At 35.3% G+C, this 25,734-nt stretch overlaps 1 protein-coding gene and 1 long non-coding RNA gene across 8 annotated transcripts in view; one reads left to right on the top strand and one right to left on the bottom strand.

Annotated features, from left to right (window-relative positions):
* LOC113908637 overlaps positions 1-22,692 on the bottom strand; it is a 52,038-nt gene extending 29,346 nt beyond the window's left edge. The window contains exons 1-3 of one of the 2 annotated variants that reach the window (XR_004820118.1): positions 22,491-22,692; positions 21,132-21,266; positions 18,990-19,037 (exon numbers count right to left, since the gene is read on the bottom strand). This is a non-coding gene — a long non-coding RNA (uncharacterized LOC113908637). The remainder of the gene's footprint in view (positions 1-18,989; positions 19,038-21,131; positions 21,267-22,490) is intronic. The other variant, XR_003515560.1, reaches the window with a different exon arrangement.
* RAD51B (RAD51 paralog B) overlaps positions 1-25,734 on the top strand; it is a 635,945-nt gene that overhangs the window by 35,167 nt on the left and 575,044 nt on the right. For all 6 annotated transcript variants that reach the window (XR_003515555.2, XM_027568936.2, XM_027568935.2 and 3 more), the window contains exons 6-7: positions 5,591-5,710; positions 6,766-6,949. Coding sequence is in view for 5 of the 6 variants with exons in the window: in XM_027568936.2 (XP_027424737.1) it covers positions 5,591-5,710; positions 6,766-6,949 (304 nt within the window). In the remaining variant the exon portion in view is untranslated. The remainder of the gene's footprint in view (positions 1-5,590; positions 5,711-6,765; positions 6,950-25,734) is intronic.

The raw sequence follows: 25,734 nt of genomic DNA, 5'->3' as shown, positions 1-25,734 counted from the left end.
TTGCTTAAGTTTAAAATGCATTAAAAAAAAGAAAACCTTGCAGGTGAGGTACTTAACACTTTGGAAAGATTAGTTAGATATATACTTTTAAAGATTATTTATTTTAGAGAGACAAAGAGACAGAGTATGTGCAGGCACAGTGGGGAGGGGGAGAGGGAGAGGGAGAGAGAGTTCCAAGCGGACTGTGCACCAGAACCTATCGTGGTGGGGCTCGATTTTACTGAGATCATGACCTGAGCCAAAAGAAACCAAGAGTTAGTTGGTCACTCAACCAACTGTGCCACCCAGGTGCCCCAATTAGTTATATTTTTTAAAGCAATACACTAGTTCATTTTTACATATCTTTGAGAAGATAATCTAAAGTAGTATATCAAGCATGCTTGTTCACCTTAGACTGAAATTATATCTCCAAACTGATTAATAATTACATAATAGTAGAGTCTGATACTAAACCCTCAGGTATTCAGGGACTGCCTTGGGGAGAGGGGAATGCTAAGCAAGAGTTCTGGGTCTCCCTTTCTGATTGATTCAGAAGAGTCTGTTTTTATTTGTTTAACCTATTGGACTTATGCTTAAGATCTGAAATGGTCTTAAACATTCTATGCTTATATATACCTTGAGAATATGGATAAATAGATTAATCTAGTGACCTGTACAGAAATTTTGGCAACCATGAGAATTCTAGTATATGTGAATTGAGTGAATACTGTATTATCCCTATTGGAGGTAATTAGGAAAACATGGAACCAGAGGTTAAGAATAAAAAAGGAAGGATGGTAAATAGTAATAAAGGTTTTCAAAATACAATTTTGGGAGGAATAAAATGGATAAAGGAAGATAAAACTGGGTCTCAGAACTGCAAGTGGGTATATATGTGAGGCAAACTGAGGGATTGAAACAAGAGATGGGGCCCGGGACTCTGGAAGGTGGGGGCCTGGGGAGGTGGAATATAGGATTGGGAATTTAGGAGGTAGAAGTGGACAATCCTGAGTTGTCATGAAATCAGAAAAGCTCTGAAAACTAGGAAGAAATATGTAGTTCAACAGGGGAGGAAGATGTTAAATAATCATAAACATGTAAAATTGTAGCTATTATAGCTCCATGTATAAAGGAGAGGTGTATGTTGTATTTTTCTGTGTGGAAGCAGTGGCCAAGCATAGATCTGAGGAGCTGCCTGTCACCTTGCTAGGTGCCAGGGACCCCACAGCCAGTGTCCTCCAATTCCTACCCGACTATTTAGAGTGTCACTCAATCAGTGTATCAGGAGGGAGGCATGTAGTCTTAGTGGCTAGCCATGACGTTGGCTCATTAGGAAGGTAATTACCAGTATGGTCTTAGGACCATTTACCTATTTGCTTGTTGGCATGAATCCAGGATCTTTGAACTGGGGGCAAATAATAGTGGAGACAGAGAGACATTTTTTAAGATGGTTTCATGAGTCTGGGTAGGTTTCACCTTAGTCTAATTTTAGCTGCCTTATCACTTGTGAATCTAGGTGAATTAGTGGGGAGGTCTTGAAGAGGTTCTAAGATAGAAAATGAAATTAGTCATAAGTACTTACTATGAAAACAAAACTTTGGAATTTTCTGGAATCTGTAAAGGACTAATAGATTCACATTGTTGTATTTATATCACAGTGCTGAACAAATACATACTGAATTAATGAACAGGAAAATATTGCATATGTACAAGAAGCTTTGAGAAACCATAAACTTCTATTTCAGCACATTTATGATGCTATATTTCAAGTAGAATTTTGGAAAACTTTTTTTTTTAAGCATGTGTTTTGTTTCAAATTGTCATGTGGTCACTAATGTAAAGCATTTAACTTCCCTTTTATACAAAAGCTGTGAAGTAACAGGGGGAACTAATAACAAAAACCTGGAACGAATCCAGTCTTCTCCACTTCAATGAATGGTAATTCCATTCCTCCAGATGCTCATCCAATTAGTCAAGAAATCCTTTCAGCTCCTCTTTTGAACTATACCTTGAGTTCAGTTACTTCTATTTTTATTTTTATTTATTTATTTATTTATTTTTTAAATTATTATGTTATGTTAATCACCATATATTACATCATTAGTTTTTGATGTAGTGTTCCATGATTCATTGTTTGCGTATAACACCCAGTGCTCCACGCAGAACGTGCCCTCTTTAATACCCATCCCCAGGCTAACCCATCCCCCCAACCCCCTCCCCTCTAGAACCCTCAGTTTGTTTTTTAGAGTCCATCATCTCTCATGGTTCCTCTCCCCCTCCGATTTACCCCCCTTCATTCTTCCCCTCCTGCTATCGCCTTCTTCTTTTTTTTTTTTTTAACATATAATGTATTATTTGTTTCAGAGGTACAGGTCTGTGATTCAACAGTCTTACACAGTTCACAGTGCTCACCATAGCACATACCCTCCCCAATGTCTATCACCCAGCCACCCCATCCCTCCCACCCCCCACTACTCCAGCAACCCTCAGTCTGTTTCCTGAGATTAAGAATTCCTCATATCAGTGACTTCTAATCAGCTGAGCTCTTCTCCAGGTCAAGTCACCATCATCTCCTATCTGGACTACGGTACTAGCTGGTCTTGCTTTCACCCGTGCCCCATGTATAGCCTCTTTTCCAAATCTGATAGAGTGGTTCTTAAAAAAAAAAAAAAAGTCAGATCATATCAGTTCTGCTTCCAGATTTCTTATTTTACTAAATAATATCTATCTAAATAAAATACCACAGACCTAAGGATCTTGTGTAATCCTGGCCCCCGGCTAGGACTCTGACCTTATTTCCTTTTCAGTTAATTAATTAACTTTTGAAAAAGATTTTTATTTATTTGAGAGAGAGCGAGAGGAAGCATAAGGAGGGGGGAGGGGCAGATGCAGAGGGGGAAGCAGGCTCCCCGGTTGAGCAGGGAGCCCGATGCAGGACTTGATCCCAGGACACTGGGATCATGACCTCAGCTGCAGGCAGACGCTTAACCAACTGAGCCACCCAGGTGCCCTGACCTTATTTCCTTTTATTCTCCTTGTTTCCTGTGTTCCAGCTACATTAGCCTCCTTGTTTGTTATTCCTCGATCACCCTAGGCACTTGTTATATATAATCCTCTTTTCCTATGCACTCTTCCACTGGATATCAAATTGTTCATTTTCTCATCTCCCTTAAACCATTGTTCAAATTCACCTTATTAAAGAGGCTTTCCCAGACCACTTTACATAAAATAGTACTTGCTTCCATCTTTCACAATCTGTTCCCTCATTCTGGTTTATTTTTCTTTAGAGCACTTATTACCTGATGTATATAATATGTATTTGTCTCTCTCAGTAAACTGTAAGTTCCATGAGGGAAGTTTTTTTTTTGTTTTTGTTGTTGTTGTCCATTGTCCCATCCTTAGCACCTAGAATGGTGCCTGGCATATAGGTCTTAAGTAAATATGCTTTTTAAAAAAAGTATTTATTTATTCGAGAGAGAGAGAGAGTGAGTGAGAGGGAGAGGGAGAGAGAATCTGAAGCAGACTCCACACTGAGCACAGAGCCTGACACGGGGCTTGATCCCACAACCATGAGATTGTGACCTGAGCCAAAACCAAGAATTGGATGCCTAACCAACTGAGCCACCCAAGCGCCCCTCAATAAATATGTTTTGAATGAATGAAACTTAAGTGCATACGTGAAAAGAATACTTTTTATGAAAAAGACATCCGCTAGATGGCATTGCTTTCAAATTTTATGTAATTAATGTCTGGGAGCAAAAAATAGGATCTTTTCTGTTGTTACTCTAGCCAGGAAAGCTCTTTGTGATGAAGATTGTCACAAGAAATTGCTATAATTAATGTGAGGCATATAGATACTACATTTGTATTTGGTTTTTGATTTATATATATTTTTAGATATCTTTTCTAAAATAAAAATACTAGGAGAAACTGATTATAGAAAATTATAGCATACTGGTATGTAAATAATCATTTGATACAGTTATTTCACATGGTAACTGTGGATAAAGTCACTTTGTGTCCATACATTGACCACCTTCCTTCTGAGGGGCCTTAATTGAATGAGAGAGCAGTAATAAGTTCCAGAGCTTTTTACCACTCGAGGCACCAGTTGAAATTCAGCCAAGGGTTGAAGGCAGAAAATTATTATTGTCTGTCATTTGTTGTTGCTGATGAGTTAGCTACTCACTGATTGAGATGAGTATTCAGTACCTAATCAACCAGGCATCCAATTTTGAAAAACTTCATGTTTCTGGCAGATGTTGCCATACCTATCTTATTAAAAATCAGTGGGTCCCAAGTGTCAGAGCTTTTAGCTGACTTCTCTGACCAGCCCCAAACTCGGCAAATAGTTGCCCTAACAAGAAATTTACACATTTTCCTCAAATCCTTAGGTGTGCCTGTCCTGTCTGTGCCAGTTGTTGTCTCATTTTTTCCTGCTTTCATCGCTTACCTCATTTCCTCCTTTATTCCACCCTGTCTCTCTCATGCACTTCCCTGAATGCTCATTTGATCCATTTTGTTCTCAGTCTTTACACATCTTTTAGTAATTTTTCCTTTTCCTGTTCAACCTAATGATGCCTTTTTTTAAATTGTTCAAAATATACTTTAAAAACTATTATTGACCAGTTTTCTCCCTTTCTCTATTTTAGATTTTTCTTTTTCATTCTGATTATAATATATGTGAGGAATTTATTTTATCTCTTTAAAGTTCTAGCCTCTTCTTGGGACTCATTAACTATCTAGAAATGAAAACACTGTTCTTTGTACTTTGGTGTCTTTAAATGGAACATAAAGTGTAGGGTGATTTTTGTGTTTATAGTCCTTCCTGGCAGTCATCCTTGGATGGTTAAGTATCAGGCTGATAAAGTATTATTTTAAATAGGAGACGGTTATACTCAAAGATTTACACTTTTATATTTTTAACCAGAAATATTTGAATTTCCTGGTACTGAGCTCCATGTCTTAAGCGATTAATGATATTTGCATTTGTTTGGCCTTGTCACTCTCGTACACTTGGCCTACCCCATGCATTAGATCTGGCTTTTAGTTCATAATGTAGAAAATCCTTTTTTCTCTACTAAGGGAATATTAGACAATATCCATTTGTTTAGAATATAATTTCCTGTTTACCAAGAAGCTATTAGATATATTTATTTTGTATATATTTTTAATTGAGAAAGCATATTTTTCTGTTCTGAGACATGGAGACTTACTGATATTTGTTAGAATGATAATATATATTTGTTCAAATATATTTCTTTCATTCATGATGATGAAATAATTTTTCTTATTTACTAAACAAATCTTATAGCTGCTAGCCAAACTATCACTTATTAAAAGATATATCTATTCCTATGAAGATAAACTTCAGAGACATTGTTACTTACTTAACCTTAGATGAGATCTGAAAGCCCTTGCTGGTCTCATGCTGTGACTGCTAACCTCTTTTAGTGCTTATAAAGGAAGGCTTGTTTTGCTTATACCTGCTCTATTTTTGTTCTGGTGTTACTTGTGGCTTATGAATTTCCTAAGTAAAATTCAGAAGTTCAGCATTATGGCCTTAAATATCATTACCTATTTTCACTTGTGCTATTTTTCTTCCCTACAGACTGGTTGAGATAGCAGAATCTCGTTTTCCCAGATATTTTAATACTGAAGAAAAATTACTTTTGACAAGCAGTAAGGTTCATCTTTATCGGGAACTCAGCTGTGATGAAGTTCTGCAAAGGTATGCTGCTTTAGATTTTGGTATGTTAGAAATACTTTGAAGATTTATTTTTTGTTTTTTATGTTCTCAGTTGAGTGAAAAAAAAGTCTCTACATATGTGTTAGGGTTATGGGAAGTAATTATTTCAGTGTTCTTTATTTGCTACAGTCTATTGGATGAAGTATTTCTTTAAAAATGAAAACAAATTGAATGAGTGAAATGTTTTAGATTTAATTAATTATTTAAGTGGTATATTAATTATCTATTGTTCCATTGACAGGTTATCCCCCAAATTCAGCAGCGTAAAACAGCAAACATGTATTATCTCACGTAGTAGCAGAGGCTTAGATATCTGGGAGTGGTTTAGCTGTGTTTCTGGCTTGGGGTTTCAGGAGAGGTTGCAGTCAAGCTGTTGGCCAGGGCTGTGGTCATCTCAAGGCTCAAAGAGGACTGGAGAATCTTGGAGAATTCCAAGGTTACTTGTGTAGTTGCTGGAAGGCCGCCCTTCCTTGCTGGCTGTTGGCTAGAGGCCTTTGTTCCTTACCATGTGGGCCTCTCCATAGGGCTGTTAACAACATGGCAACCTGTCTCCCCCAGAGAGAGGGATCTGAGAGAGTGGGCATGTGAGAGAGAGCCCAAGATGGCACCTGTAGTCTTTTATAACTTACCCTTAGAAGTGATATACCATCATTTTGTCATATGCAGTTGGTCATGTAGACCAACCCTGGTAAATGTGGGAGGGGACTGCACAAGGCTGTCTATCAATACAAGGTGGGAGTAAATGGGGGCCATTTTTGAGATGGGCTATGATAAGCAGTTTTATCCTAAAATTAGTAGTATCGTAGGAGAGCCAGAGAATGAAACTAAATGAAAACATGTTGGTGCATTTTCAAAAGAGTGCTATATGTATAGAAGAGCTGGAAATAAGTTATGATTATTGAATACTTGCAGTCATTACTGTAACTTAGGAAAGAACAATTTGTTGTCATTGTTTTTAAGTTGGTTAATCTTTGCAATACCCTGTTTTATATTATATCTTAAATTTATCTACTATTTTGCAAATTCTGCTTTTACAGGATTGAATCTTTGGAAGAAGAAATTATTTCAAAGGGAGTTAAACTTGTAATTATTGACTCTGTTGCTTCTGTGGTAAGAAAGGAGTTTGATACACAACTTCAGGGCAACATGAGAGAAAGAAACAAGTTCTTGGCAAGAGAAGCGGCCTCCTTGAAGTATTTGGCTGAGGAATTTTCAATCCCGGTAAGTTTTTTCTTTTTCTCTCTTTTTTTCTTTTTCTTTGTTTTCTTTTATGTTACGTTCACTGACTTAAAATATCAACTAATATAATTAGAAGAAAATGTAAAACAGATGATGTGTTAAAGGTAGCATGGTCTAATTGCTATAATAAATATCACCATCTTCTTAAGTTTGTTCATCTGTTGAGATTATCTTTTTCACAGTAGGCGTCTGGAGCAGATTTAAATGTTGTTTGTAAAAGTTCCTATGTGGTCAGTCCTTTTCTCAATCTCATTGTTGACTTGTTGACTCTCTGTGTATGTTTTGTATTACTTTTGTCACATCGAGGTAAACATTAACTACTAAAACATGAAATTGCCTAGGTCTATTTCTGTAGTTCCTTTTATGGCAATATTTGTCAGTTTTATAAATATTTTAGATTTAGATATTATGTTATAATGTTCGGTGCTGTCTTGTACTCTGTAGGATTTGGTTTGCTCCAAATGGCCAGAGGTTGACTATCACATTTTAAAGTATTGGGAGTGATAGTGATGAAAGTGTCAGTAAGGAGACCTTGAGAGATTACTGTTGACCCCACTTTCCATAGTGGGGATTGTGATGAGTAAATCTGAAGATGTGGGTATCTTGCAAGGGTTTGCGGTGGTTAAGCTACAAGGTGTAAGTGTGTACTGTTTGCTTTCCCAGTAGCAGTGCATAGGAGAGCTGCTTATTCTGCAGCCCCAGCAACATTTAGTATTGTCAGGCTTTTCAATTTTAGCCAGACATCATCTCAACAGAAAATAAGACAATTCCTTAAACTGAGGTAAGATTTAGTTATGATTTTATAATTTTTAGATTCGTGTTTGGAAAATTAAAAGCTTGGATCTTTGTAATATGTACCAAGATGGTAAACTACCACACAGCCTTTGAGATTTATAAACCCAAGCAAGAAGTCAAAGGAGAAAATGTGACATATAAAAAGGTCTAAATTTCTTAATGGCTTTTTAATTCGTATTTTGGATTACATGATGTAATTCCTGGTGAAGTCAAGGGCTGTAAAGTTTATCCCGGATGATGCTCATCTTTTAAATTTTATTGTAGTTGGTTAAAATGATAAATCCAAATTCATGTTTTCCCTGGCCAAGGGAATTTAAAAATATTTTGTAGGGTTACTTGATTAAATGGAAAAGCTAAGGATGTATACTTATTTTATTAATTCATAGTGGTTGCTTGACTTAATCCTATATAAAATATGAAAATTCACTTTTTAAAAGTTGTATTTATTTGCTTTTAAGTAGTAATTGTAGGCTAATGTTTTCATTTTTTTTCTGAGGTAAGTTATTTTCCTGAGTGAGAAAAGGGCTCTGCTTTTCTTTGTTTTTATTAGTGCCCTCTGAAAGAATAGGTACTTATTATTTCTTATTATTTCCATATCTCTCTGTCTTTGCCTTTGCTTTTCTCTTTAGAGATAAATGCAGAATATAACATGCACTTCTGTAACACAGGATTGTAGTGGTTTTTGTGACAAGTTAGTATTGGTTTTAGAAGGATTTTGGGGCACCTGGGTGGCTCAGTTGGTTGGGCGACTGCCTTTGGCTCAGGTCATGATCCTGGAGTCCCTGGATCGAGTCCCGCATCGGGCTCCCTGCTCAGCGGGGAGTCTCCTTCTCCCTCTGACCCTCCCCCCTCTCATGTGCTCTCTCTCTCATTCTCTCTCTCTCAAATAAATAAAATCTTTAAAAAAAAAAAAAGAAGGATTTTGAAAAATACTTCCTTTAGGAAGTGTGGGAATTTTCCTAGCCTAATTACCTCATTTAAATGAAAAATCATGAACTTTTAGGTTTTTAAGCTGTACTTTGAATAGGTGACTCCACATGGAACTAGCTAGCTGAAAACAATATGTCACTTTCTACTTTATTATCCCTTTCAAAATCACAGACCATATGCCTCTTTATAGTTCCTCAAACCTTCCAACAACCATTCCTGCCTCGAGAAGTGTTTGTTATTCCTCAGTCTGGAATATTTCCCCCTCTGAATATCCATATGATTTCTTCTCTCCTGTCATCTTATTAATGGGGACTTTCCTGACCATGTAAGTATTAACCACACTCCCTGCCTACCCATCTCCCTTATTATGCTTTATGTTTCTTAGTTACAGTTTTCACCTTCTAGCATGTTATATATTTATGTTGATTGTGTATCTCCTCCACCCTGTAGAGTGGTCACGGGGACTGTCTACTTTCTTCACTACTTTATTCTCAGCAGGAGGAACAGTGCTTAACGCACAATTAGTAAATATTTTCAAATGTATGAATTGCAGATATTCCTTTTCTCTTTGGACTTGAGTTAATCTTAAATATTTAATATTTGCTTTTAGCCTTATTTTGATCCTATCTTTAATATTGTTTATTATTTCTAATAGTAATAAAATACAATATTAGATAGCAGAATGTCTTATCATATAGGAGCTATACTCAGATTACCCTGGCATCTTATAGGAAGAAAAAGAATTCTTAAGATTCTTAAGCTTGGAAAAGTCTTTAGAGATCTATATATATCAGATCTGTAGATCTATATAGTATCAGAAAGCCAGGAAGTAGAAAAGATTCTATTTCAGTTTAGTAGAACTATGATAAATGAATGTCTGATGGCCTCTGAGGAGTGGGCAGGAAGCCAAGCATTCCACCCTGCCCTCTGGTGGTGGATCTGAGATGGTGGATAGGGCCAGGACCATGTCTGGTACTTTGACACTCTAGATATCATTTCATTCAAATAAGAGTAAAGAGTAAAATCACCTTAGGTGGTGGGATGAGTACTTTATTGAATTTTAAAATTTCTTTTCAGTGAACATGCAATACTTTTAATAAGTAGGGAAAAGCTAAAAGTATAATCTATACTTAATTTTGATTGTCACATTGTATATATTTGTAAATGTTTGTATGCAAGGATGCCTGCATGCATGCATGAAGATTTCAATCTTCTCTCTCAGTGATTGATAAAATAGACAAAGTGTTAGCAAATTAAATCCAGAGAGTCAGAAGACCTGAATAACATAACCAACTTGAGCTAATTGACATTTACAAAACATTCCACTCACTGCTTACAGAATGTACATTTCATTCAGGTACACATGAGATATTCACGAAGATAGACAGTATTCTGGGCCATAAAATAAAACTAAACAGATTTAAAAGGTTGAAATGGTACAGTGTATGTTTTTTGACCCACAGGAAGAATAAATTAGAAATCATTAATACAAACATATCTGGAAAATCCCCAAATATTTGGTAATTAAGCAAAACACTTCTAAATAACGTATGTGTCAAAGAATAAATCATAAGAGAACTTAGAAAATATTTTCAAGTAAATCAAAATGAAAATACAACATATCAAAATTTGTGAAATGTGGCTAAGTCAGTGCTTACAGGGAAATTTATACAATTAAATGCTTATATGAGAAAGAAAGGTTACAAATCAATATCTAAGCTTGTAAGAAATAGAAAAAGAAGAATAAATTAAACCCAACATAAACAGAAGGAAGGAAATAATAAAGAGCAGAAATCAATATAATTGAAAACAAAACCAATAGAGAAAAAAATCAATGAAATAAAATGCTAGTGTTTTGAGAAGACCAATAAAATTGATAAAACTTTATGCAAATTGACCAAGAGAAAAAGAAAAAACAAATTAGTAATATGAAGAATGAAAGAGGGGAGGGGTGCCTGGGTGGCTCAGTAGTTTAGCGTCTGCCTTTGGCTCAGGTCATGATCCCAGGGTCCTGGGATCGAACCCCGCATCGGGCTCCCTGCTCGGCGGAGAACCTGCTTCTCCCTCTCCCACTCCCCCTGCTTGTGTTCCCTCTCTCACTGTCTCTCTCTCTCTGCCAAATAAATAAAATCTTAAAAAAAAAAAAAGAGGGGATATCCCTATAGATCCTGTAGACATTAAACGATAATAAGAGAATGTTATGAATAGCTTTATTCCATTAAGTTTGATAACTGAGATGAAATGAACAAATGCTTTGAAAGACACAAACTACTTACTGAGAAAGAAATAGATAACTTAAATCGTCCTGTATCTGTTAAAAAATTGAATTTGTAGTTAAAAATCTCACAAAGAAAACTCTAGGTCCAAAAGGTTTTACTGGTAATATCTACCAAACATTTAAAGGAGAAATATCAATTCTATACAAGTCTTCCTAAAAATTTACAAGAAAACTATAGACCAATGTCCATTATAAACATAAACACAGAAATCCTTAACAAAGTATTAGGAAATTAAATCCAGCAATAAATAAGAAGGGACTGAGTGGAGCTTTCAGGAATGCAAGGTAGATTTTGAATGCAACATTATAATATAAAATCTATCACATCAACATATTAAAAAAAAACCATCTCAGTAGATGCAGGAAAGAAAAGCAGTCAACAAAATTCATCAGCTGTTCATGATGAAAACTCTCAACAAAGCAGGAGTAGATGGGAACTTTCTCAGCTTGATAAAGGGCATCTACAAAACCCTTCAGCTAACATCATACCTAACTTATACTTTGTGGTAAAATACAGTCTTTCTGTATCTATCCTAAGATTGGGAGCAAGGATAAGATAGCCCACTATTACTATTTCTAATCAGCAATGTGCTGTAGATCCTAGCTAGCATAATATGGCAAGAAAAATAATTTAAGTATATTCCAGTTAGGAAAGAAGAAATAAGACTGTCTTTGTTCATAGATCATATAATTTTAGTAGAAAACCCAAAGATTCTACACAAAAAAGAAAGCTACTAGATCTAACAAGTGATTTTAGCATGGTTGCAGGATATGGGTTATACAGAAATCACTTGCTTTTCTATATGCTAGTAATGAACAATTGGAAATTGAAATTGAAAACGTGTGCCTTTTATAAGAGCACCAAGAACATGAAATACTTAGTGATAAATAAGACAAAATATATCTAATATTTTTATGCTGAAAACTACAGAACATTGATGAGAGAAATCAAAGAAGACCTAGATAAATGGAAACATATCATGCTTATGAATTGAAGATTCAATATTGTCAAGATGTCATTTCTTTCCAAATGGCTCTTTGTATTTAACACACATCCCAATGAAAATCCCGGTAGGCTTTTTGGTAGAAATCAACAAGGCAGTTGTCAAATTTATGTGGAAAAGCAGAAGACTGAGAATAGCCAAAAGTTTATAAAAAGGGAAATATAGAGGACTTCTACTCTCTGAATTCAAGACTTACTAGAAAGCCACAGTAATTAAAACAGTGTTATATTGGTGATAAGGTAGATTCCCAGGTCAGTGGAACAGAGAGTCCAGAAAATAAATGGATTATGGTCAGTTAATTTTGAACAAAGAAGGTAAGGTAATTTAATGGAAAAGGGATAGTTTTTCAACAAATGGTGCTAGAACAATTGGATATCTATTTGTAAGAAACAAACCTTGACCAATTCTTCACACATTGCACAAACCTGATTCCAAATGGATCATCCACTATAACATAAAACCTAAAACTATAAAACTTCTAGAAGAAAACACAGGAGAAAATCTTTGTCACTTTGAGCAAGGCAGAGATTTCTTAGTGATACAAAAACAGGAACTGTAAAATAAATTAACACTTCTACTCTTTGCAGATACTCTTAAGAAAATGAAGAGACAAGCCACAGAGTGGCAGTTAATATTTATATAACTTATATGTTAAAGTACTGTTTACTAGAAATATAAGAACTATGAAAATTCAGTAACAGTCTAATGTTTTAAATGGGCAAAAGATGTGAATAAACACTTCAAAGAAGATATACAGATGGCAAATAAGCACATAAAAATATGCTCAATCATTAGTTGTTAGGGAAATGCAAATTAAAATCATAACGAAATACTGTTATACACCTATTAGAATTGTTCAGAAACCAAAACCAAAACCCTAACTATGCCAGATGCTGATGAGGGGGTGGAGCAGCTCCAACTCTAATCTGTGCTGATGGAAATGCTGAATGGTGTAGCCACTCTGGAAAACACTTTGGCAGTTTTTTGTACAGTTAAACATTTCAATTATGTGACTCAGCAGTCTCTCCTAGGTATTTTTTTTTTAATGCTCAGAAATTATATTCCTGCAAAAATCTGTATGAAAATGTTTTTAGTACTTTTATTCACTATCACCAAATACCACAAACAACGTGAATATTTATCAGCTGGTGAATGAATAAAGAAATTCGTATTCAAGTAATGGAATATTCCTATAGCAGAATACCACTCAGCAATAAGAAGGAACAAACTACTGATATAAACAACAGGGATGAGTCTCAAAAGCATTGTATTAAATGAAAGAAGCCAGACTCAAATGGCTACATTTTATGATTTGTTTTATGACATTCTGCAAAGGGCAAAGTTATGGAAGTGAGAATCAGGTTTGTGGTTTCAGGGGCTCCGAGTGGGAAGGTGAGGAGATTGACTACGAGTGGGTATGAGGAAACTTTTTGGCATGATGGGAATGGTCAATGTATTGATCGTGGTGTGGCTACGTGAGTGTGTAAGTTCTTTGAAACTCAGAACTGTACACCCAAACAGGGCGTGTTTTTAAAATTATATGTTAATTTTTCCTCAAGAAACAACAAAAAGCAAATGAAGCACTTACACTAGAGGATCTCTTATGATTCAGAACTTTCTTCTTTGATATTAACTTTCTGTTACCTCAAGGAAAAGAATTACCAAGTGTGTTTAACTTAAAAAAAAGATCAGTTAACTTTATTTCAGCAGTTCAAGTTTGGTCTAACAGCCTTCTTTTTAAAAAATTGCTGTTGTCTTCAGAATTTATGGGACAATATCAAGTTGTTGAAGTTTTATTTTATGTTGTATTATACTAGCCTCAAAATCAGTTTTGTAGGTTTTTTCCAGTTGAGTTATAGGAGCAAGTTGCTGAAGACTTATAGGTAAGAACCATAACCCAATCCTTAGCCTCTTGCTAATTCTTCTTTCTGAAACATGTTTCCTTTTTTTTTTTAACTAATACCTTTGTCTATAAAGTTAATTATACTTAGACAGTTTTTGAATACTGCCAGCACATTAATGATTGCTGGAAATATAGTAATCCTTAATGAAAATGCGGAGGCAAATTTCTAAAAAGCTGAAATGTCTCAGTTTGAGTTCAGATAGTTTTAACCTCAAAAGTTAAATCAGTAACTTGTATTTTAAATTCATGCCTTCTTTCTGGAGATAATTTATTGATTTGTAAGGATGTAAGAAGAAACGTCCTCCCTCAGGGTTGAAGAAAAACTGACCTCTCAAGGTCTTCTTTTGTTCTTTTTTCATTAGTGTTGTATAACAAGTTATTATGATTTCAATTGAGATTTAGATCTAGATATTTTATTAGTTCTGTGGAAAGTCACAAAAAGAAGCTCTTTGGAATAGTTTATATAGGATATACACTTCACTAACTTTTTTTTTCTTTAATGGGATGAAGAAGGAGTAGTATATAGCACGTAAAATTCTAAATTTTAGGGACTTTTAGGGCCCCCAAGGGTGTTAAAGTTCTGACATTTGGTGGCCATGGGTGACTCGATCCTCTTCCAAGTTTTAAGATGTTCAGGTAGTAACTTAGGAGAATATCCAGAGCATGTGTAAGCTGCAAACCAAGGCAGGGCCATTTCCCCCTCTGACATTTTGTTATACTAACATCTTTTTAAAGCTTTTTATGATTCATTACACTAAGGACCTTATACCTATACAGCTTTCTTTTTTATGACGTTTGTGAGGTATTTGATCCGTTTCACCATATTTGGGACACTAATAAAGTATATCATTATATTTTAAGCTTCAGTTCATATTCTTGTCTTATTTTTTGTTTGTTTACTTTTTAAGAGAGGGAGAAGGTGGAAGAGGCAGAGGGAGAGGGAGAGAGACAATCCTAAATGCAGGCTCCACACCCAGCACAGAGCCTGACATGGACTCGATCTCACAACCCTGAGATCATGACCTGAGCCAAAATCAAGAGACAGACGCTTAATCGGCTGAGCCACCCAGGTGCCTCTCATGTTTCTGTCTTAAAACAAAATGGTAGCAGATACAAGTTTTCAATAGACACATGGTCTACTTTTACTACTTAATTGAAATGTTTCCATAATTATTTAATTTCTTGGGACTTCATAGACATGATTCCTCTAAAAGTTTAGGTAATAGAGAATAACATTAACGTTCATCCCCTTGATATTACTGGGATGCCTCAATCCTGTGTACAAGTTAGATGTATTTGACTAGATCCATTTATTTAATTGTCTACAGAAGAAGACTATTTGCTCCAATATGGGTAGTCTTGCAGTCTTGAAAAGGGGTAAACTTGTACTGTGCTAAGTGTATTTAAATTAGGAAGCATTTATTTTATGATATGGCAACCTAGGAAACCCAATATTAAAAAAATACATAGTGTCCATAACCATCTAATTTATTGATACTGTTATGAGAGACATAAACAATTGCTCAGAGAATATGCAGTAGAGACAAGTTTGATGGAATCACCAAGTTGGATTTTTGCTGCCAATTACACTTCTGCAAATTCCAACAACCACCACACTGTGGTGCAGTCCTATATTCTAGCTCTTTTCCTCTAACAAGAAACAAATCATTTACACCATTTCAGCAAATTTATTTTCACCAACATCTTAGGTCCTATGGTTCATTTGCATTTCAAGTCTTATCTCTACTTGCCGAAGGGAAAGCATTATCTTCTTCACCGATCTCCAAAGCAGGGTGTTCATATGGTGGACATAAGATGATACATTGAGATATTGGAATAAAACATTGGAAGCAGGGGCACTTGGATGGCTCAGTCGTTAAGCGTCTGCCTTCTACTCAGGTCATGATCCCAGGGTCCTGGGGTCCAGCCCCGTGTCGGGTTGGGCTCCTTGCTCTGCGGGAAGCCTGCTTCTCTCTCTCCCACTCCCCCTGCTTGTGTTCCCTCTCTCACTGTGTCTCTCTCTGTCAAATAAATAAAATCTTAAAAAAAAAAATTGGAAAATCCATATTTACTTTTTACCTCTAAAACTTATATTTTATATATGTTTTTAAATGTATATAAAGCATTAGGAGAGTAGACTTCTATATACCTTAATAAAGACACATTAGGGGTAAATTTTGATTTGGTGCGTGATCAGTAGTGGCAGCCAGTGCTCTGGTTCACAGAATTTCAGGTAAGAAAGTAGAGGAGATACACCCCTTCCCTCCACACACACACAGTTTTTAATGCCTTATTTTTTTAAATGTCTGTGGAGGCTGTCTCTGAAAAATCAAATTGTGCCAAAACTTACCTCAAAGATAGTTTTTATTTGCTGGAGGATTTTGGGTGAGAAGAATTTTTCTCCTCACAAACTTTTACAATATTAGAAGAATTGTAGTTTACAGTAGTTTTTAGCATGGGGTTTGGAGTCAAATGGACCTGGTTAGAGTTTAGACTCCTCCATTTACTACCTGTATAACTGTAACTTTTACGTCTTTCAGTTTCCCAGGGGGACTTGCCCAACTTTAAAACAGTGATATAGTGATAGTCTTCAATAGATCCTTAGAAATTTAGAGGATGGGGCACCTGGCTGGCTCAGTCAGAGGAGCATGAGACTCTTGATCTCAGGGTTGTGAGTTTGAGCCCCATGTTGGGGGTAGAGATTACTTAAATAAACTTTTAAAAAAAAAACTTTGGGGATGATACTTAAAAAAAAAAGTTTCCCCTGATGATAGAAACTGGTTGTTCTTTTGAATTAAATTAAATACTTAGCACAGAGCCTCACATACAGTTTAACAAATGATCAGTTGAAAAATGCTGTAAGCTTATAACTAATATTTAACACTTTCATTTTACAGATGAGAGACTCTTACTTTCTCTCTTCCAGAAACAGTAATACTTTGTTTCCCATTTGCTTGCTCTAGGACTTTCAAATGCCAGTGGGCCCATTCTCATTTTGCCCTGTTAGTTCTTGTGGGCCACTGGTCAGCATATTTTTTCTGTAAAGGGCCAGATAGTAATATTTTATGCTTTGTGGACTGTACTGTCTCTGTGGCAACTATTCGGCTCTGCCATTATAGCTTGGAAGTATCCATAAACCATTTGCAAACAAATGGGTATGGTTGTGTTTCAATAAAACTTTGATTATAAAAACAGATGGAGGGCCAGATTTGACCCATGGGCCATAGTTTGTCAACCCCTGATCTGGATGGACCCTTCTCCCTTCTCCCTAGGCTAAGCACCCAGGGCTGGTGCTACCACAAGTCCAGAAATTTATGGAATTAGGAGGAAGGGAATAGAGTAGTCTACTCATAAAAGCAGTATTTCCTCAAACTAGTTTAAGGCATTGACTCAATTTTAAATGCAAGTAATAGTCTCATGAACTCCCATTATTGGCTTCAGTTTTATTTTAATGTCATAGAAATAGAATTATAAAACAAGCTAATAACTATATCAAATCACACTATGAAACCATAAAAATGGGTTGCATTTACAAACAACACAGTACTATTCAAATTAATTACTCTGATAGATGATAATTTGCTAAATCAAGTTATTGCTTGCAATATAAATAATCTAACTTATGGTACAGGTTCTTTTGGAATATATATATATATATATACACGTATATATAGATTCTAGTGTAGTTCATGTGATGACTCAACTTTCCCACCTCTTTTCTCTATTTGAGCTACTACAGAACTTTCTTCTGTTTGGAAAGGGTGACATCATTTGGCCCTCACCTGGGTGTGAATGCATATACATTTAAAGTCTGCCATTGCTCTTTTCTCATTAGTCCCTGACAATTAAAGTGATACTACTTGGCACCATTTGATTGAAAACAGACACTGACATCATGTGGCAGTTTTCAGTTATAAAATGTCTGTACTAATATTTTCAGGTCATCATTGAAATGAAAACATAAAAGTTAAAAATTCTCAGGATTTACAGACCATTGAACATATTTATAGACTACAGTTTGAGAGATTCAGTTGTATAAATCTTGTAGAATCTTATTTCCTGAAGTTTATTCAGGAGGTGTAAGGGACATTCTGCTATTGGGATGTAAGATGGAGAATCTTTGTCTTTTTAAAGTGTGTCCATGCTAGTATTGGAAAAAAACTGAAGACTCTAAAAGTGTTTGTATACACTGGTTGAAAATAACAGAAGAATTTAAATATTGCTTGTATAAAATAAATTGCAATTATAGTTATTTATGTTGCCTGTTTATCACTGACTTCTAATTACCATAGGCAGAATAGTTATTATACATATTATAAATTATGTATCAGATTAAAATAATAGGATTTCTTGCCAAAAAGGACTTTTAAGGTCACTTAGATCAGCGGTTTCATTTTACAGATGACACTGAGGCTGAGTAGTGACCTGACTTGTTCAAGGATACTTAGCATAGGAGAGGACAGATAGTGAGTAGAATGCAAGATCTTTTTAGATGCTGGTTCTGGGATTTTTTTTCTACTGTAGGATTATGTTTTTTTCCAGAGACCTACAGAATGATGATGAAGTGTAAACCTCTTAAAGACAGGATTGTGTCTTCTATTTCTCTGATTTCCAGGGCCTCATACTGCGGACAAGTAATATTTAGGAAGTAACAGCTAATAAAATTACAATTACTGAATCATATTGTACACCTGAAACTAATACAATGTCAGTTATATCTCAATTTTTTAAAAAAGCGTATATGGGGGGCGCCTGGGTGGCTCAGTTGTTAAGCGTCTGCCTTTGGCTCAGGTCATGACCCCAGGGTCCTGGGATCGAGCCCCGCATCAGGCTCCCTGCTCTGTGGGAGGCCTGCTTCTCCCTCTTCCTCTCCCTCTCCCCCGGCTTGTGTTCCCTCTCTCGCTGTGTCTCTCTCTGTCAAATAAATAAATAAAATCTTAAAAAAAAAAAAGAGCGTATATGGGACCCCGAAATAATAACACAGAGTTGTATATTAACTTCAACATGTGTAAAGAGGAGCTGAAAGTAAAGTTTTCTCTCTCAAGCTGAATAAGGAAAGTAATTGGTTAAATGGTGATAAGTAGTAATAGTTTGGGTTACTAGAACATGTACCTTTGCCGAAGTAAGATGGACCCAATTTTAAGGGTATTGTGAGGGGACCTGAAAAGTTAAAAAAAGTTATAATTAAGGCTTATGAAAATATACTTACTACATATAGATATAGTTTCCATCCATTTGAAAATTTTGCTTTATCTTTTTAAACGTAATTTGAATTTTTTATGTTTACTACTGTTTGCCCTGTTTTTTATATTGGCCTTTATAGTATGCCACATTAGCTTTGTTTTTTTGTTAATTTGCTTTGCTTTCAATCTTAGAGTTTTAGAAACCATTTGAATAAAGGGAAATAAAAATACATTACTTAGATAAAAGGACTTTAACCTTCAAGATGCTTCTTCAAAAATGCTTCAAATTTGTATTTTTGAACAAGCCAACCCAGATGCAAAAAAATGCACGCAATGCTAAGGTCTAAATTTTTACTGTCTCAGAGAATTCAACGAATTAATTTCAGTTGTTGGTATATGAGTAGCATTGAAGTTTTTTGTCTCTTTCCCCTCTATCTTGTTCTACCTTCATTTCTTGATATTGTATAAATATTTTCTAGTATATGGGAACTAGTACCAGTTAATGGTATTTAGAAAAGTGGTATATCAAGAAAAATTTGGGTATACTCTCTAAACAAACTAAGGAGGATAGTCTTATTTTTATTGAAAGTTGTTAAAATCCAAATTATTTTCCTGAGATGTGATTATAAACAGTTTTTCTGTTGTAGTCATCTATGTTCTTGATTATGTGTGTTTTGAGAATATGCATTGCTCTAATTTATTGTATAACAAGGTTTCTTTTGAAATATTAATGTTCATTAAACATTTAAAGCTATTTACAGAAAAATGAATGGAAATATGTATATTTGTTATTTTATATTTTATTTTTTTAAGATTTTATTTATTTCTTTGTGAGAGAGAGCTCACAAGCAGGGGGAAGGGGCAGAGGGAGAGGTAGAAGCAGACTCCCCGCTGAGCAGGGAGCCCGATGTGGGGCTCGATCCCAGGACCTGAGGAAGGCAGATGCTCAACCGACTGAGCCACCCAGGTGCCCCTATTTTCTTATTTTAAAGACATAAGTGTTTAAAACCATTAATAGTGGAAATTACTTGTTTCTGTTTTTAAGTGAGGCATATATAAGGTTAAACTTTTTATTATTATTTCACAAAAGCATAAAAATATATTCTTTTTTTTCTCAGTTTAATGGTAAACTTCATATGGGCCAGGACTTCTTTCCTTTTACCTTTAGCTGTCCCATCATGCAAAGTAGGTTTAATCTTGTAGGATTATACCTTATCTTAGATATTAATAAATATTAAAAACTTAAAAAATATGCTGTATGGAAGTACTGAATCACTAAATCATACACTTGAAACTAACATTACACTATATATTAATATAACTGGAATTTAAATAAAAGCTTAAAAAATTAAAAAATAGGAAACTAAGCCAATACATTTAAAATAATTGAGGTTTATTAGTTACAAAATTGGAATAGTATGTTTATGACTTGTAGGATAGAGGAGTATATGTACCTCTAATTTTGACATTTATTCTTATCATTAACATAAAAATTCAGTATTTGCATTTATGGTGAAAGCCTGATGAAATTACTCTGATTGTAAAATAGGAATCCTAAACTCTAGATGTATATAAAAAAGTTATCAAAACTCTACAGGTATATTTTGCTGTTGTTTAATGTTATTGTATGCTTTCTAGAAATCATGTGATTTTTGGTTTACTTTGATTACTTTCCTATTAACTACTGAAAGCAAACACCATAGGACTTCTAGGAGATGAGAAAAGTCCTTTACAACTTTTTTCTTTTCCATAAGTGCCTTCTGTTTGCTCACTCACATTTGAAATCAGGTTATTCTTAAAGCTACCCTTTATTCATTCAGGTGACTAAAACTCATGCTCTAGACTAAACCTTTATTTATCAGTCAGTGACAATAATTCCAGAAAATTATATTTTCTTTTGTGTAGCTCTTTATAATTTCTAAAAATTTGTTTTTATTGTTGAGAGGAGCCAAAAGCTAGAAATAGCTTGAAGGTTAGTAAGTAGGTAATTGGCCAAATTAGTGGTGGTACATCTAGATAATACAATATCATGTCATTGTTAAAATGAATGAGAGCCCAGAAATGTACTCACAGGTTGTGTTGGAAATGATTAACTCAGCTGGTGTGGGTTGCCCAAACCCAGCATGCTCCTGAGAAAGGCCTGTCTTCAAGATTGGCTCTTGGCTCGCTCCTGGGAGACAGATTCTGAGATCTTGGAATATTCTTTCTAAAAAGAGTGTTTTTGTATGCCTGAGGCCTTGGACTACACAGTACCAGTTGGATCAGACAGTTAATGTAAACAATTTGATTTATGGTGAACACCTATTTTTGCTCTGGAGACTGGAATCTGAAAGCTGTGGTTAGTCATGCAGGTCTTGGATGCCTTGTGACTGACCCCCAGTAAAACCTCTGGGCACCAGGGCTTGGGCAAGCTTTCCTCGTTGACATCACTTGGCATGTGTTGTCATACATCGTGGTTGGGAGAATTAAACACGTCCGTGCAACTCCACTGTGGGATGACACCTGGAAGCTTGTGCCTGGTTTCTACTGGACTTTGCTTGTTCTCCTTTTCTCTTTGCTTATTTCAGTCTGTATTCTTTTGCTATAATTAGCCATCACTGAGTGTAACAGCTTTTCTGAGACCTGTGAGTCCTTTCAGTGAATCATCTCCCAGAAAGTAGTCCTGAGGACCCCTGACACACAGGGCATCAATAGATATGTGCAAGAATATTTATGGAAGCTTTGTTTGTAATTCCTCAAACCTGGCAAAATTAGTGACTAGTATTGCATTACTCTTACTGGTTTTGATAATTGTACTATGGTTGTATAAGATGTTAACATTAGGAGAAGCTGGTTGAAGGGCATAAAGGAACTCTCTTTTTGCAACTTGTTTCGTGGGTCTAAGATTATTTCAAAATAAAAAGTTAAAAAAAAGAGTGGTTTGAGGTGCTTTTATATGCATAAATTGGCTCTGGCAGCTCATAGAGAAATGCCATTGGTTGTATGTAGAGAAAGAAAGTAGTGGCCAGAAGGGGATTTACTTTTGCTAAAGCATTGGATCTCACTGAGTTAGTCGTCTAGTCATATAGATATTACCTCACACTGCTCATCATCTTTCAACAAATCCAGCTGGCTACATTTGCAAAATATATTCAGTACCTGATTACTTCCCGTCACGTTCAGTGTCATCATCTGTGTTCCTGGTGGTTAAGAGTGGCTTTGGAGTTAGATGTTGGTTTGAATCATAGCCTCACTGTTTGCTGGTTTTATGACCCTGAGTAAGTTATTTATCCTAGCTCTAGCTCTTAGTTTCCCATTTGAAAAGCAGGGATAATAATATCTGACTCATGGGGGTGTGAGGATTAAATGAGATAATGTCTGTAATGTTCTTTGCACAACGTTTGACACATTCAGTAAAAGGTAGCCATTAATTATTAATTTGAGTAGTTACCTCATTCCAGATGCTTGGTATATTTTATCTTTCTTCCAAATATTTTTCACAAAGCTGTAAGTTTCTCAGACAGAAACATCATGTGTTAACATTGTACCCTCTTTGAGCTGTTTTTTTGATGGATGCTGTTACTGCTGGACCCTCATACTGCCTGGTTAACTTACTTATTCTTTGGATCTCTGACTCTTCTTTTTCTTTTTAATTCAATCTTCAGCAATTGTGTACAGAACTCTGTGCAAGGCACTATGAGGTCATAAAGATAAAACATTGTCCTTAAGGCTTTTATAAATAAGTAGATTGTGGGAGACAGATAGCTTTCTCGTATAATGGAGAATGAAATAAGTACAAGTATCCTCCACATTTTGAAAGTCTGTATTTTTGCTAACTGAAAGAAATATTTTCAGAGGATTTTCACTTTTATGAAAAAAGATGAAAAGTGAAAATAGCATTCAGCATTTGTTTTACAGTGAACCCTTATAGTGGCTGCGTGCATCCGAGCAGGGAGAGCAGCCCTGCCCAGCTCCTTCTCTCCGAACTACACTCAGCATTTCAGCATCAAGCCCCCAGAGCTTTGAACTGTGTCTGTGGGCATCTGTGCTTTATCTCAATTTATTTTGTGCATCTGTTAGCAAGATGTGTCCTAAGGTATCAGAAAAGCCTAAGAGAGATTATTTTTTGGGTCTGGGAATGCTCAAAACTTTTTCCATATAAATTAATAGTAATTGCTTCTTCACTTTATGCCTTTTTGGGTTATGAAAGGTTTCATAGGAATGCTGTACTTTTGGATAATGGGGGAAACCTGTATCTTGTCCACTGTTCTTTTTCTGCTTCTAGCAGTTATGTAAGTAGCTTTGTAGCCCTTCTCTGTCCTTTACTTTGGACTATAGATTACACAGAGAGAAATAAAGGTAGGTAGCTAGACCTTCATAGGCTCTATTTAAACTCTATCATGTCTAATCTTTTTTTTTTTTAAGATTTTATTTTTAAGTAATCTCTACATCCAATGTAGGGCTCAAACTCACAACTCCAAGATCAAGAGTCACATGCTCTACTGAGTGAGCCAACCAGACACCTCTATGATGTCTAATCTTGATCCTTATTGTATATTTTTATTCAGAAAGAGAGTGCTTTTTGGAGACAGATAGATAGTGATTAAACCGATAAAGCATAAGCATAATTCCAAAGTTATGTTGCTAAGAAAAAGTTAGAAATGAGAGCAAGTTGCAGGTCATAGTCTTTAGTGTTATTTTACATATGTTACACAATGCCTTGATGTGTTTGTAAAATTTTCCAGTTGAGGATCTTAAGGTGGCTGAGTGGAAAACTTTAATTTTCATGTGAGAACAAGGATGTACACAAATGAGGTGATTTGTCAAAGATTCCTTAAGAAATCATTTGCATAACTGAATAATATCACTTGCTACTTCTTTCTGGGATTATTACTGCAATATCTTAATTGGTCTGCTTATCTCTTTTCTGTATAGGTACACACCACTGCTACATAGTTTTCTCAAAGTATATCTCTGATCACATCTTTCTCTGCTCAGAAGCATTGGGGGTTGGAGTTAAAAGGTGACTGTAGACATCGGAGGATGATCGTGTAACTTCTTTGTCCTTGGTCAGTTGATCTTTCAGTATAGGAATCTGGTCATGTGTTCCTGTAAATCTTAAGCATAGCATAGTCATTTTTGTACATACTTCCTTATCTCCTAAAGTGAGATAGATTTTAGGTAAAAGAAAGCAGTTTTTGCAAATCTCAGCCATGAGCAAAATTCCTTCGATGATTACGTGCTTATGTAACAGGGCTAATTAGAAGTTCCTAAGCTATAGGTCACAGCAGCGAGGGAAGTAGATGGAATATGGAGTCACACATGCTAAGTTTCTCCTTGTTACAAGTTTATTAAGTTAGTAAATTAATTCCTCTGATAGTTCATAATTTTAATAGAGTTCGAACTATTAGTTTTAACTTTTAGTTTTAAAACAGAAAACAACTTTACCCCAGTTAGAAGGTTTTCCGTTATTGATTATAAGAATTGAAGTAGGCAGTTAATTAACTTTGTAAGATTTAAAATTTTTTTCTATACATTTAATAGTCTATGTAAATATGTAATAGCTATAGTTGAAAGGTTTTGCCTTCCAATACAAATGAGATAATTTAAAATAGAAGATATGAAAAATTAGATATTTCTCACTTGAACAGTTTGTTCCCTGTGCATTTTTTGCCTTTTGTTTATCCTTAATATTGAAAAAGATATAATCTTATCAATTTCACATTTTCTTATTTGTTTTGATTCTCTTAGTGTTGATTCAGTCTTTGCTGGGAGATTTTTTATTAAAAGTAAAACATTTAAATCAAATGGTAGCTCTTTAATCCTAAGACTATCTTGATAGTCATAGGAGAGAAAAATGTGTAGGGTTAGAAAGAGAGCAAAGGCTCTTGTTCTTACCATTAATAGTTTGAAATTTTTAAAATTTAACTTTAAATTCTAAATTTAAATTTTAAAATTAAATTTTGATCATAAATGTTTGGGTTTTGAAGTCCCTTTTAAAATCAAGGACCTTGGGGTGCCTGGGTGGCTCAATTGTTAAGCGTCTGCCTTTGGCTCGGGTCATGATCCCAGGGTCCTGGGATCGAGCCCCCTATCGGGCTCCCTGCTCTGTGGGAAGCCTGCTTCTCCCTCTCCCACTCCCCCTGCTTGTGTTCCCTTTCTCGCTGTCTCTCTCTCTGTCAAAAAATAAATAAAATCTTTAAAAAAAAAAAAGATCAAGGACCTTATTTAGTGTCTCGGAGTTTGTGTTAATTAGTTTACTAGCAAAAGTAAGTAGTTGTTGAAATTCTAGTTTATGTAAATAATCTACAAGCTTAAACGGCTGTTAATAACTATACTTCATCGAGGATTTACTTTTGTTTCAGGTTTCGTAGTGAGTATATTTCAAACATTTTTCATTTAATACTTTAAGTAACTTTGTGAGATAGGTTATATTATTCCTGTTTTATAGTTGAAGAAATTGAGGTTTATAAGGATTAAATAACTTTCCCAGAATTACACAGCTAGTAAGTGGGAGGGGTGGGGTTTGAACTCAGATCTGATTCCAACACACGTGTTCTTATTCACAATGGAACACTGCTTCTTAAAATAGTCAAAATTATTCTGCTCCCTTGCTTTTTATTGTTATACTAAAAGCTGTTCAGTACTTAGAATTTTCTCTTCCAAGCCTTTTTTCAATAGAAAGTCTCACACTT

Source organism: Zalophus californianus, chromosome 6, assembly GCF_009762305.2.
Source record: "Zalophus californianus isolate mZalCal1 chromosome 6, mZalCal1.pri.v2, whole genome shotgun sequence".
Classification (NCBI taxonomy): domain Eukaryota; kingdom Metazoa; phylum Chordata; class Mammalia; order Carnivora; family Otariidae; genus Zalophus; species Zalophus californianus.
The sequence above is the reverse complement of the archived record's forward strand: the minus strand, read 5'-3'. Positions and strand labels throughout refer to the sequence as shown.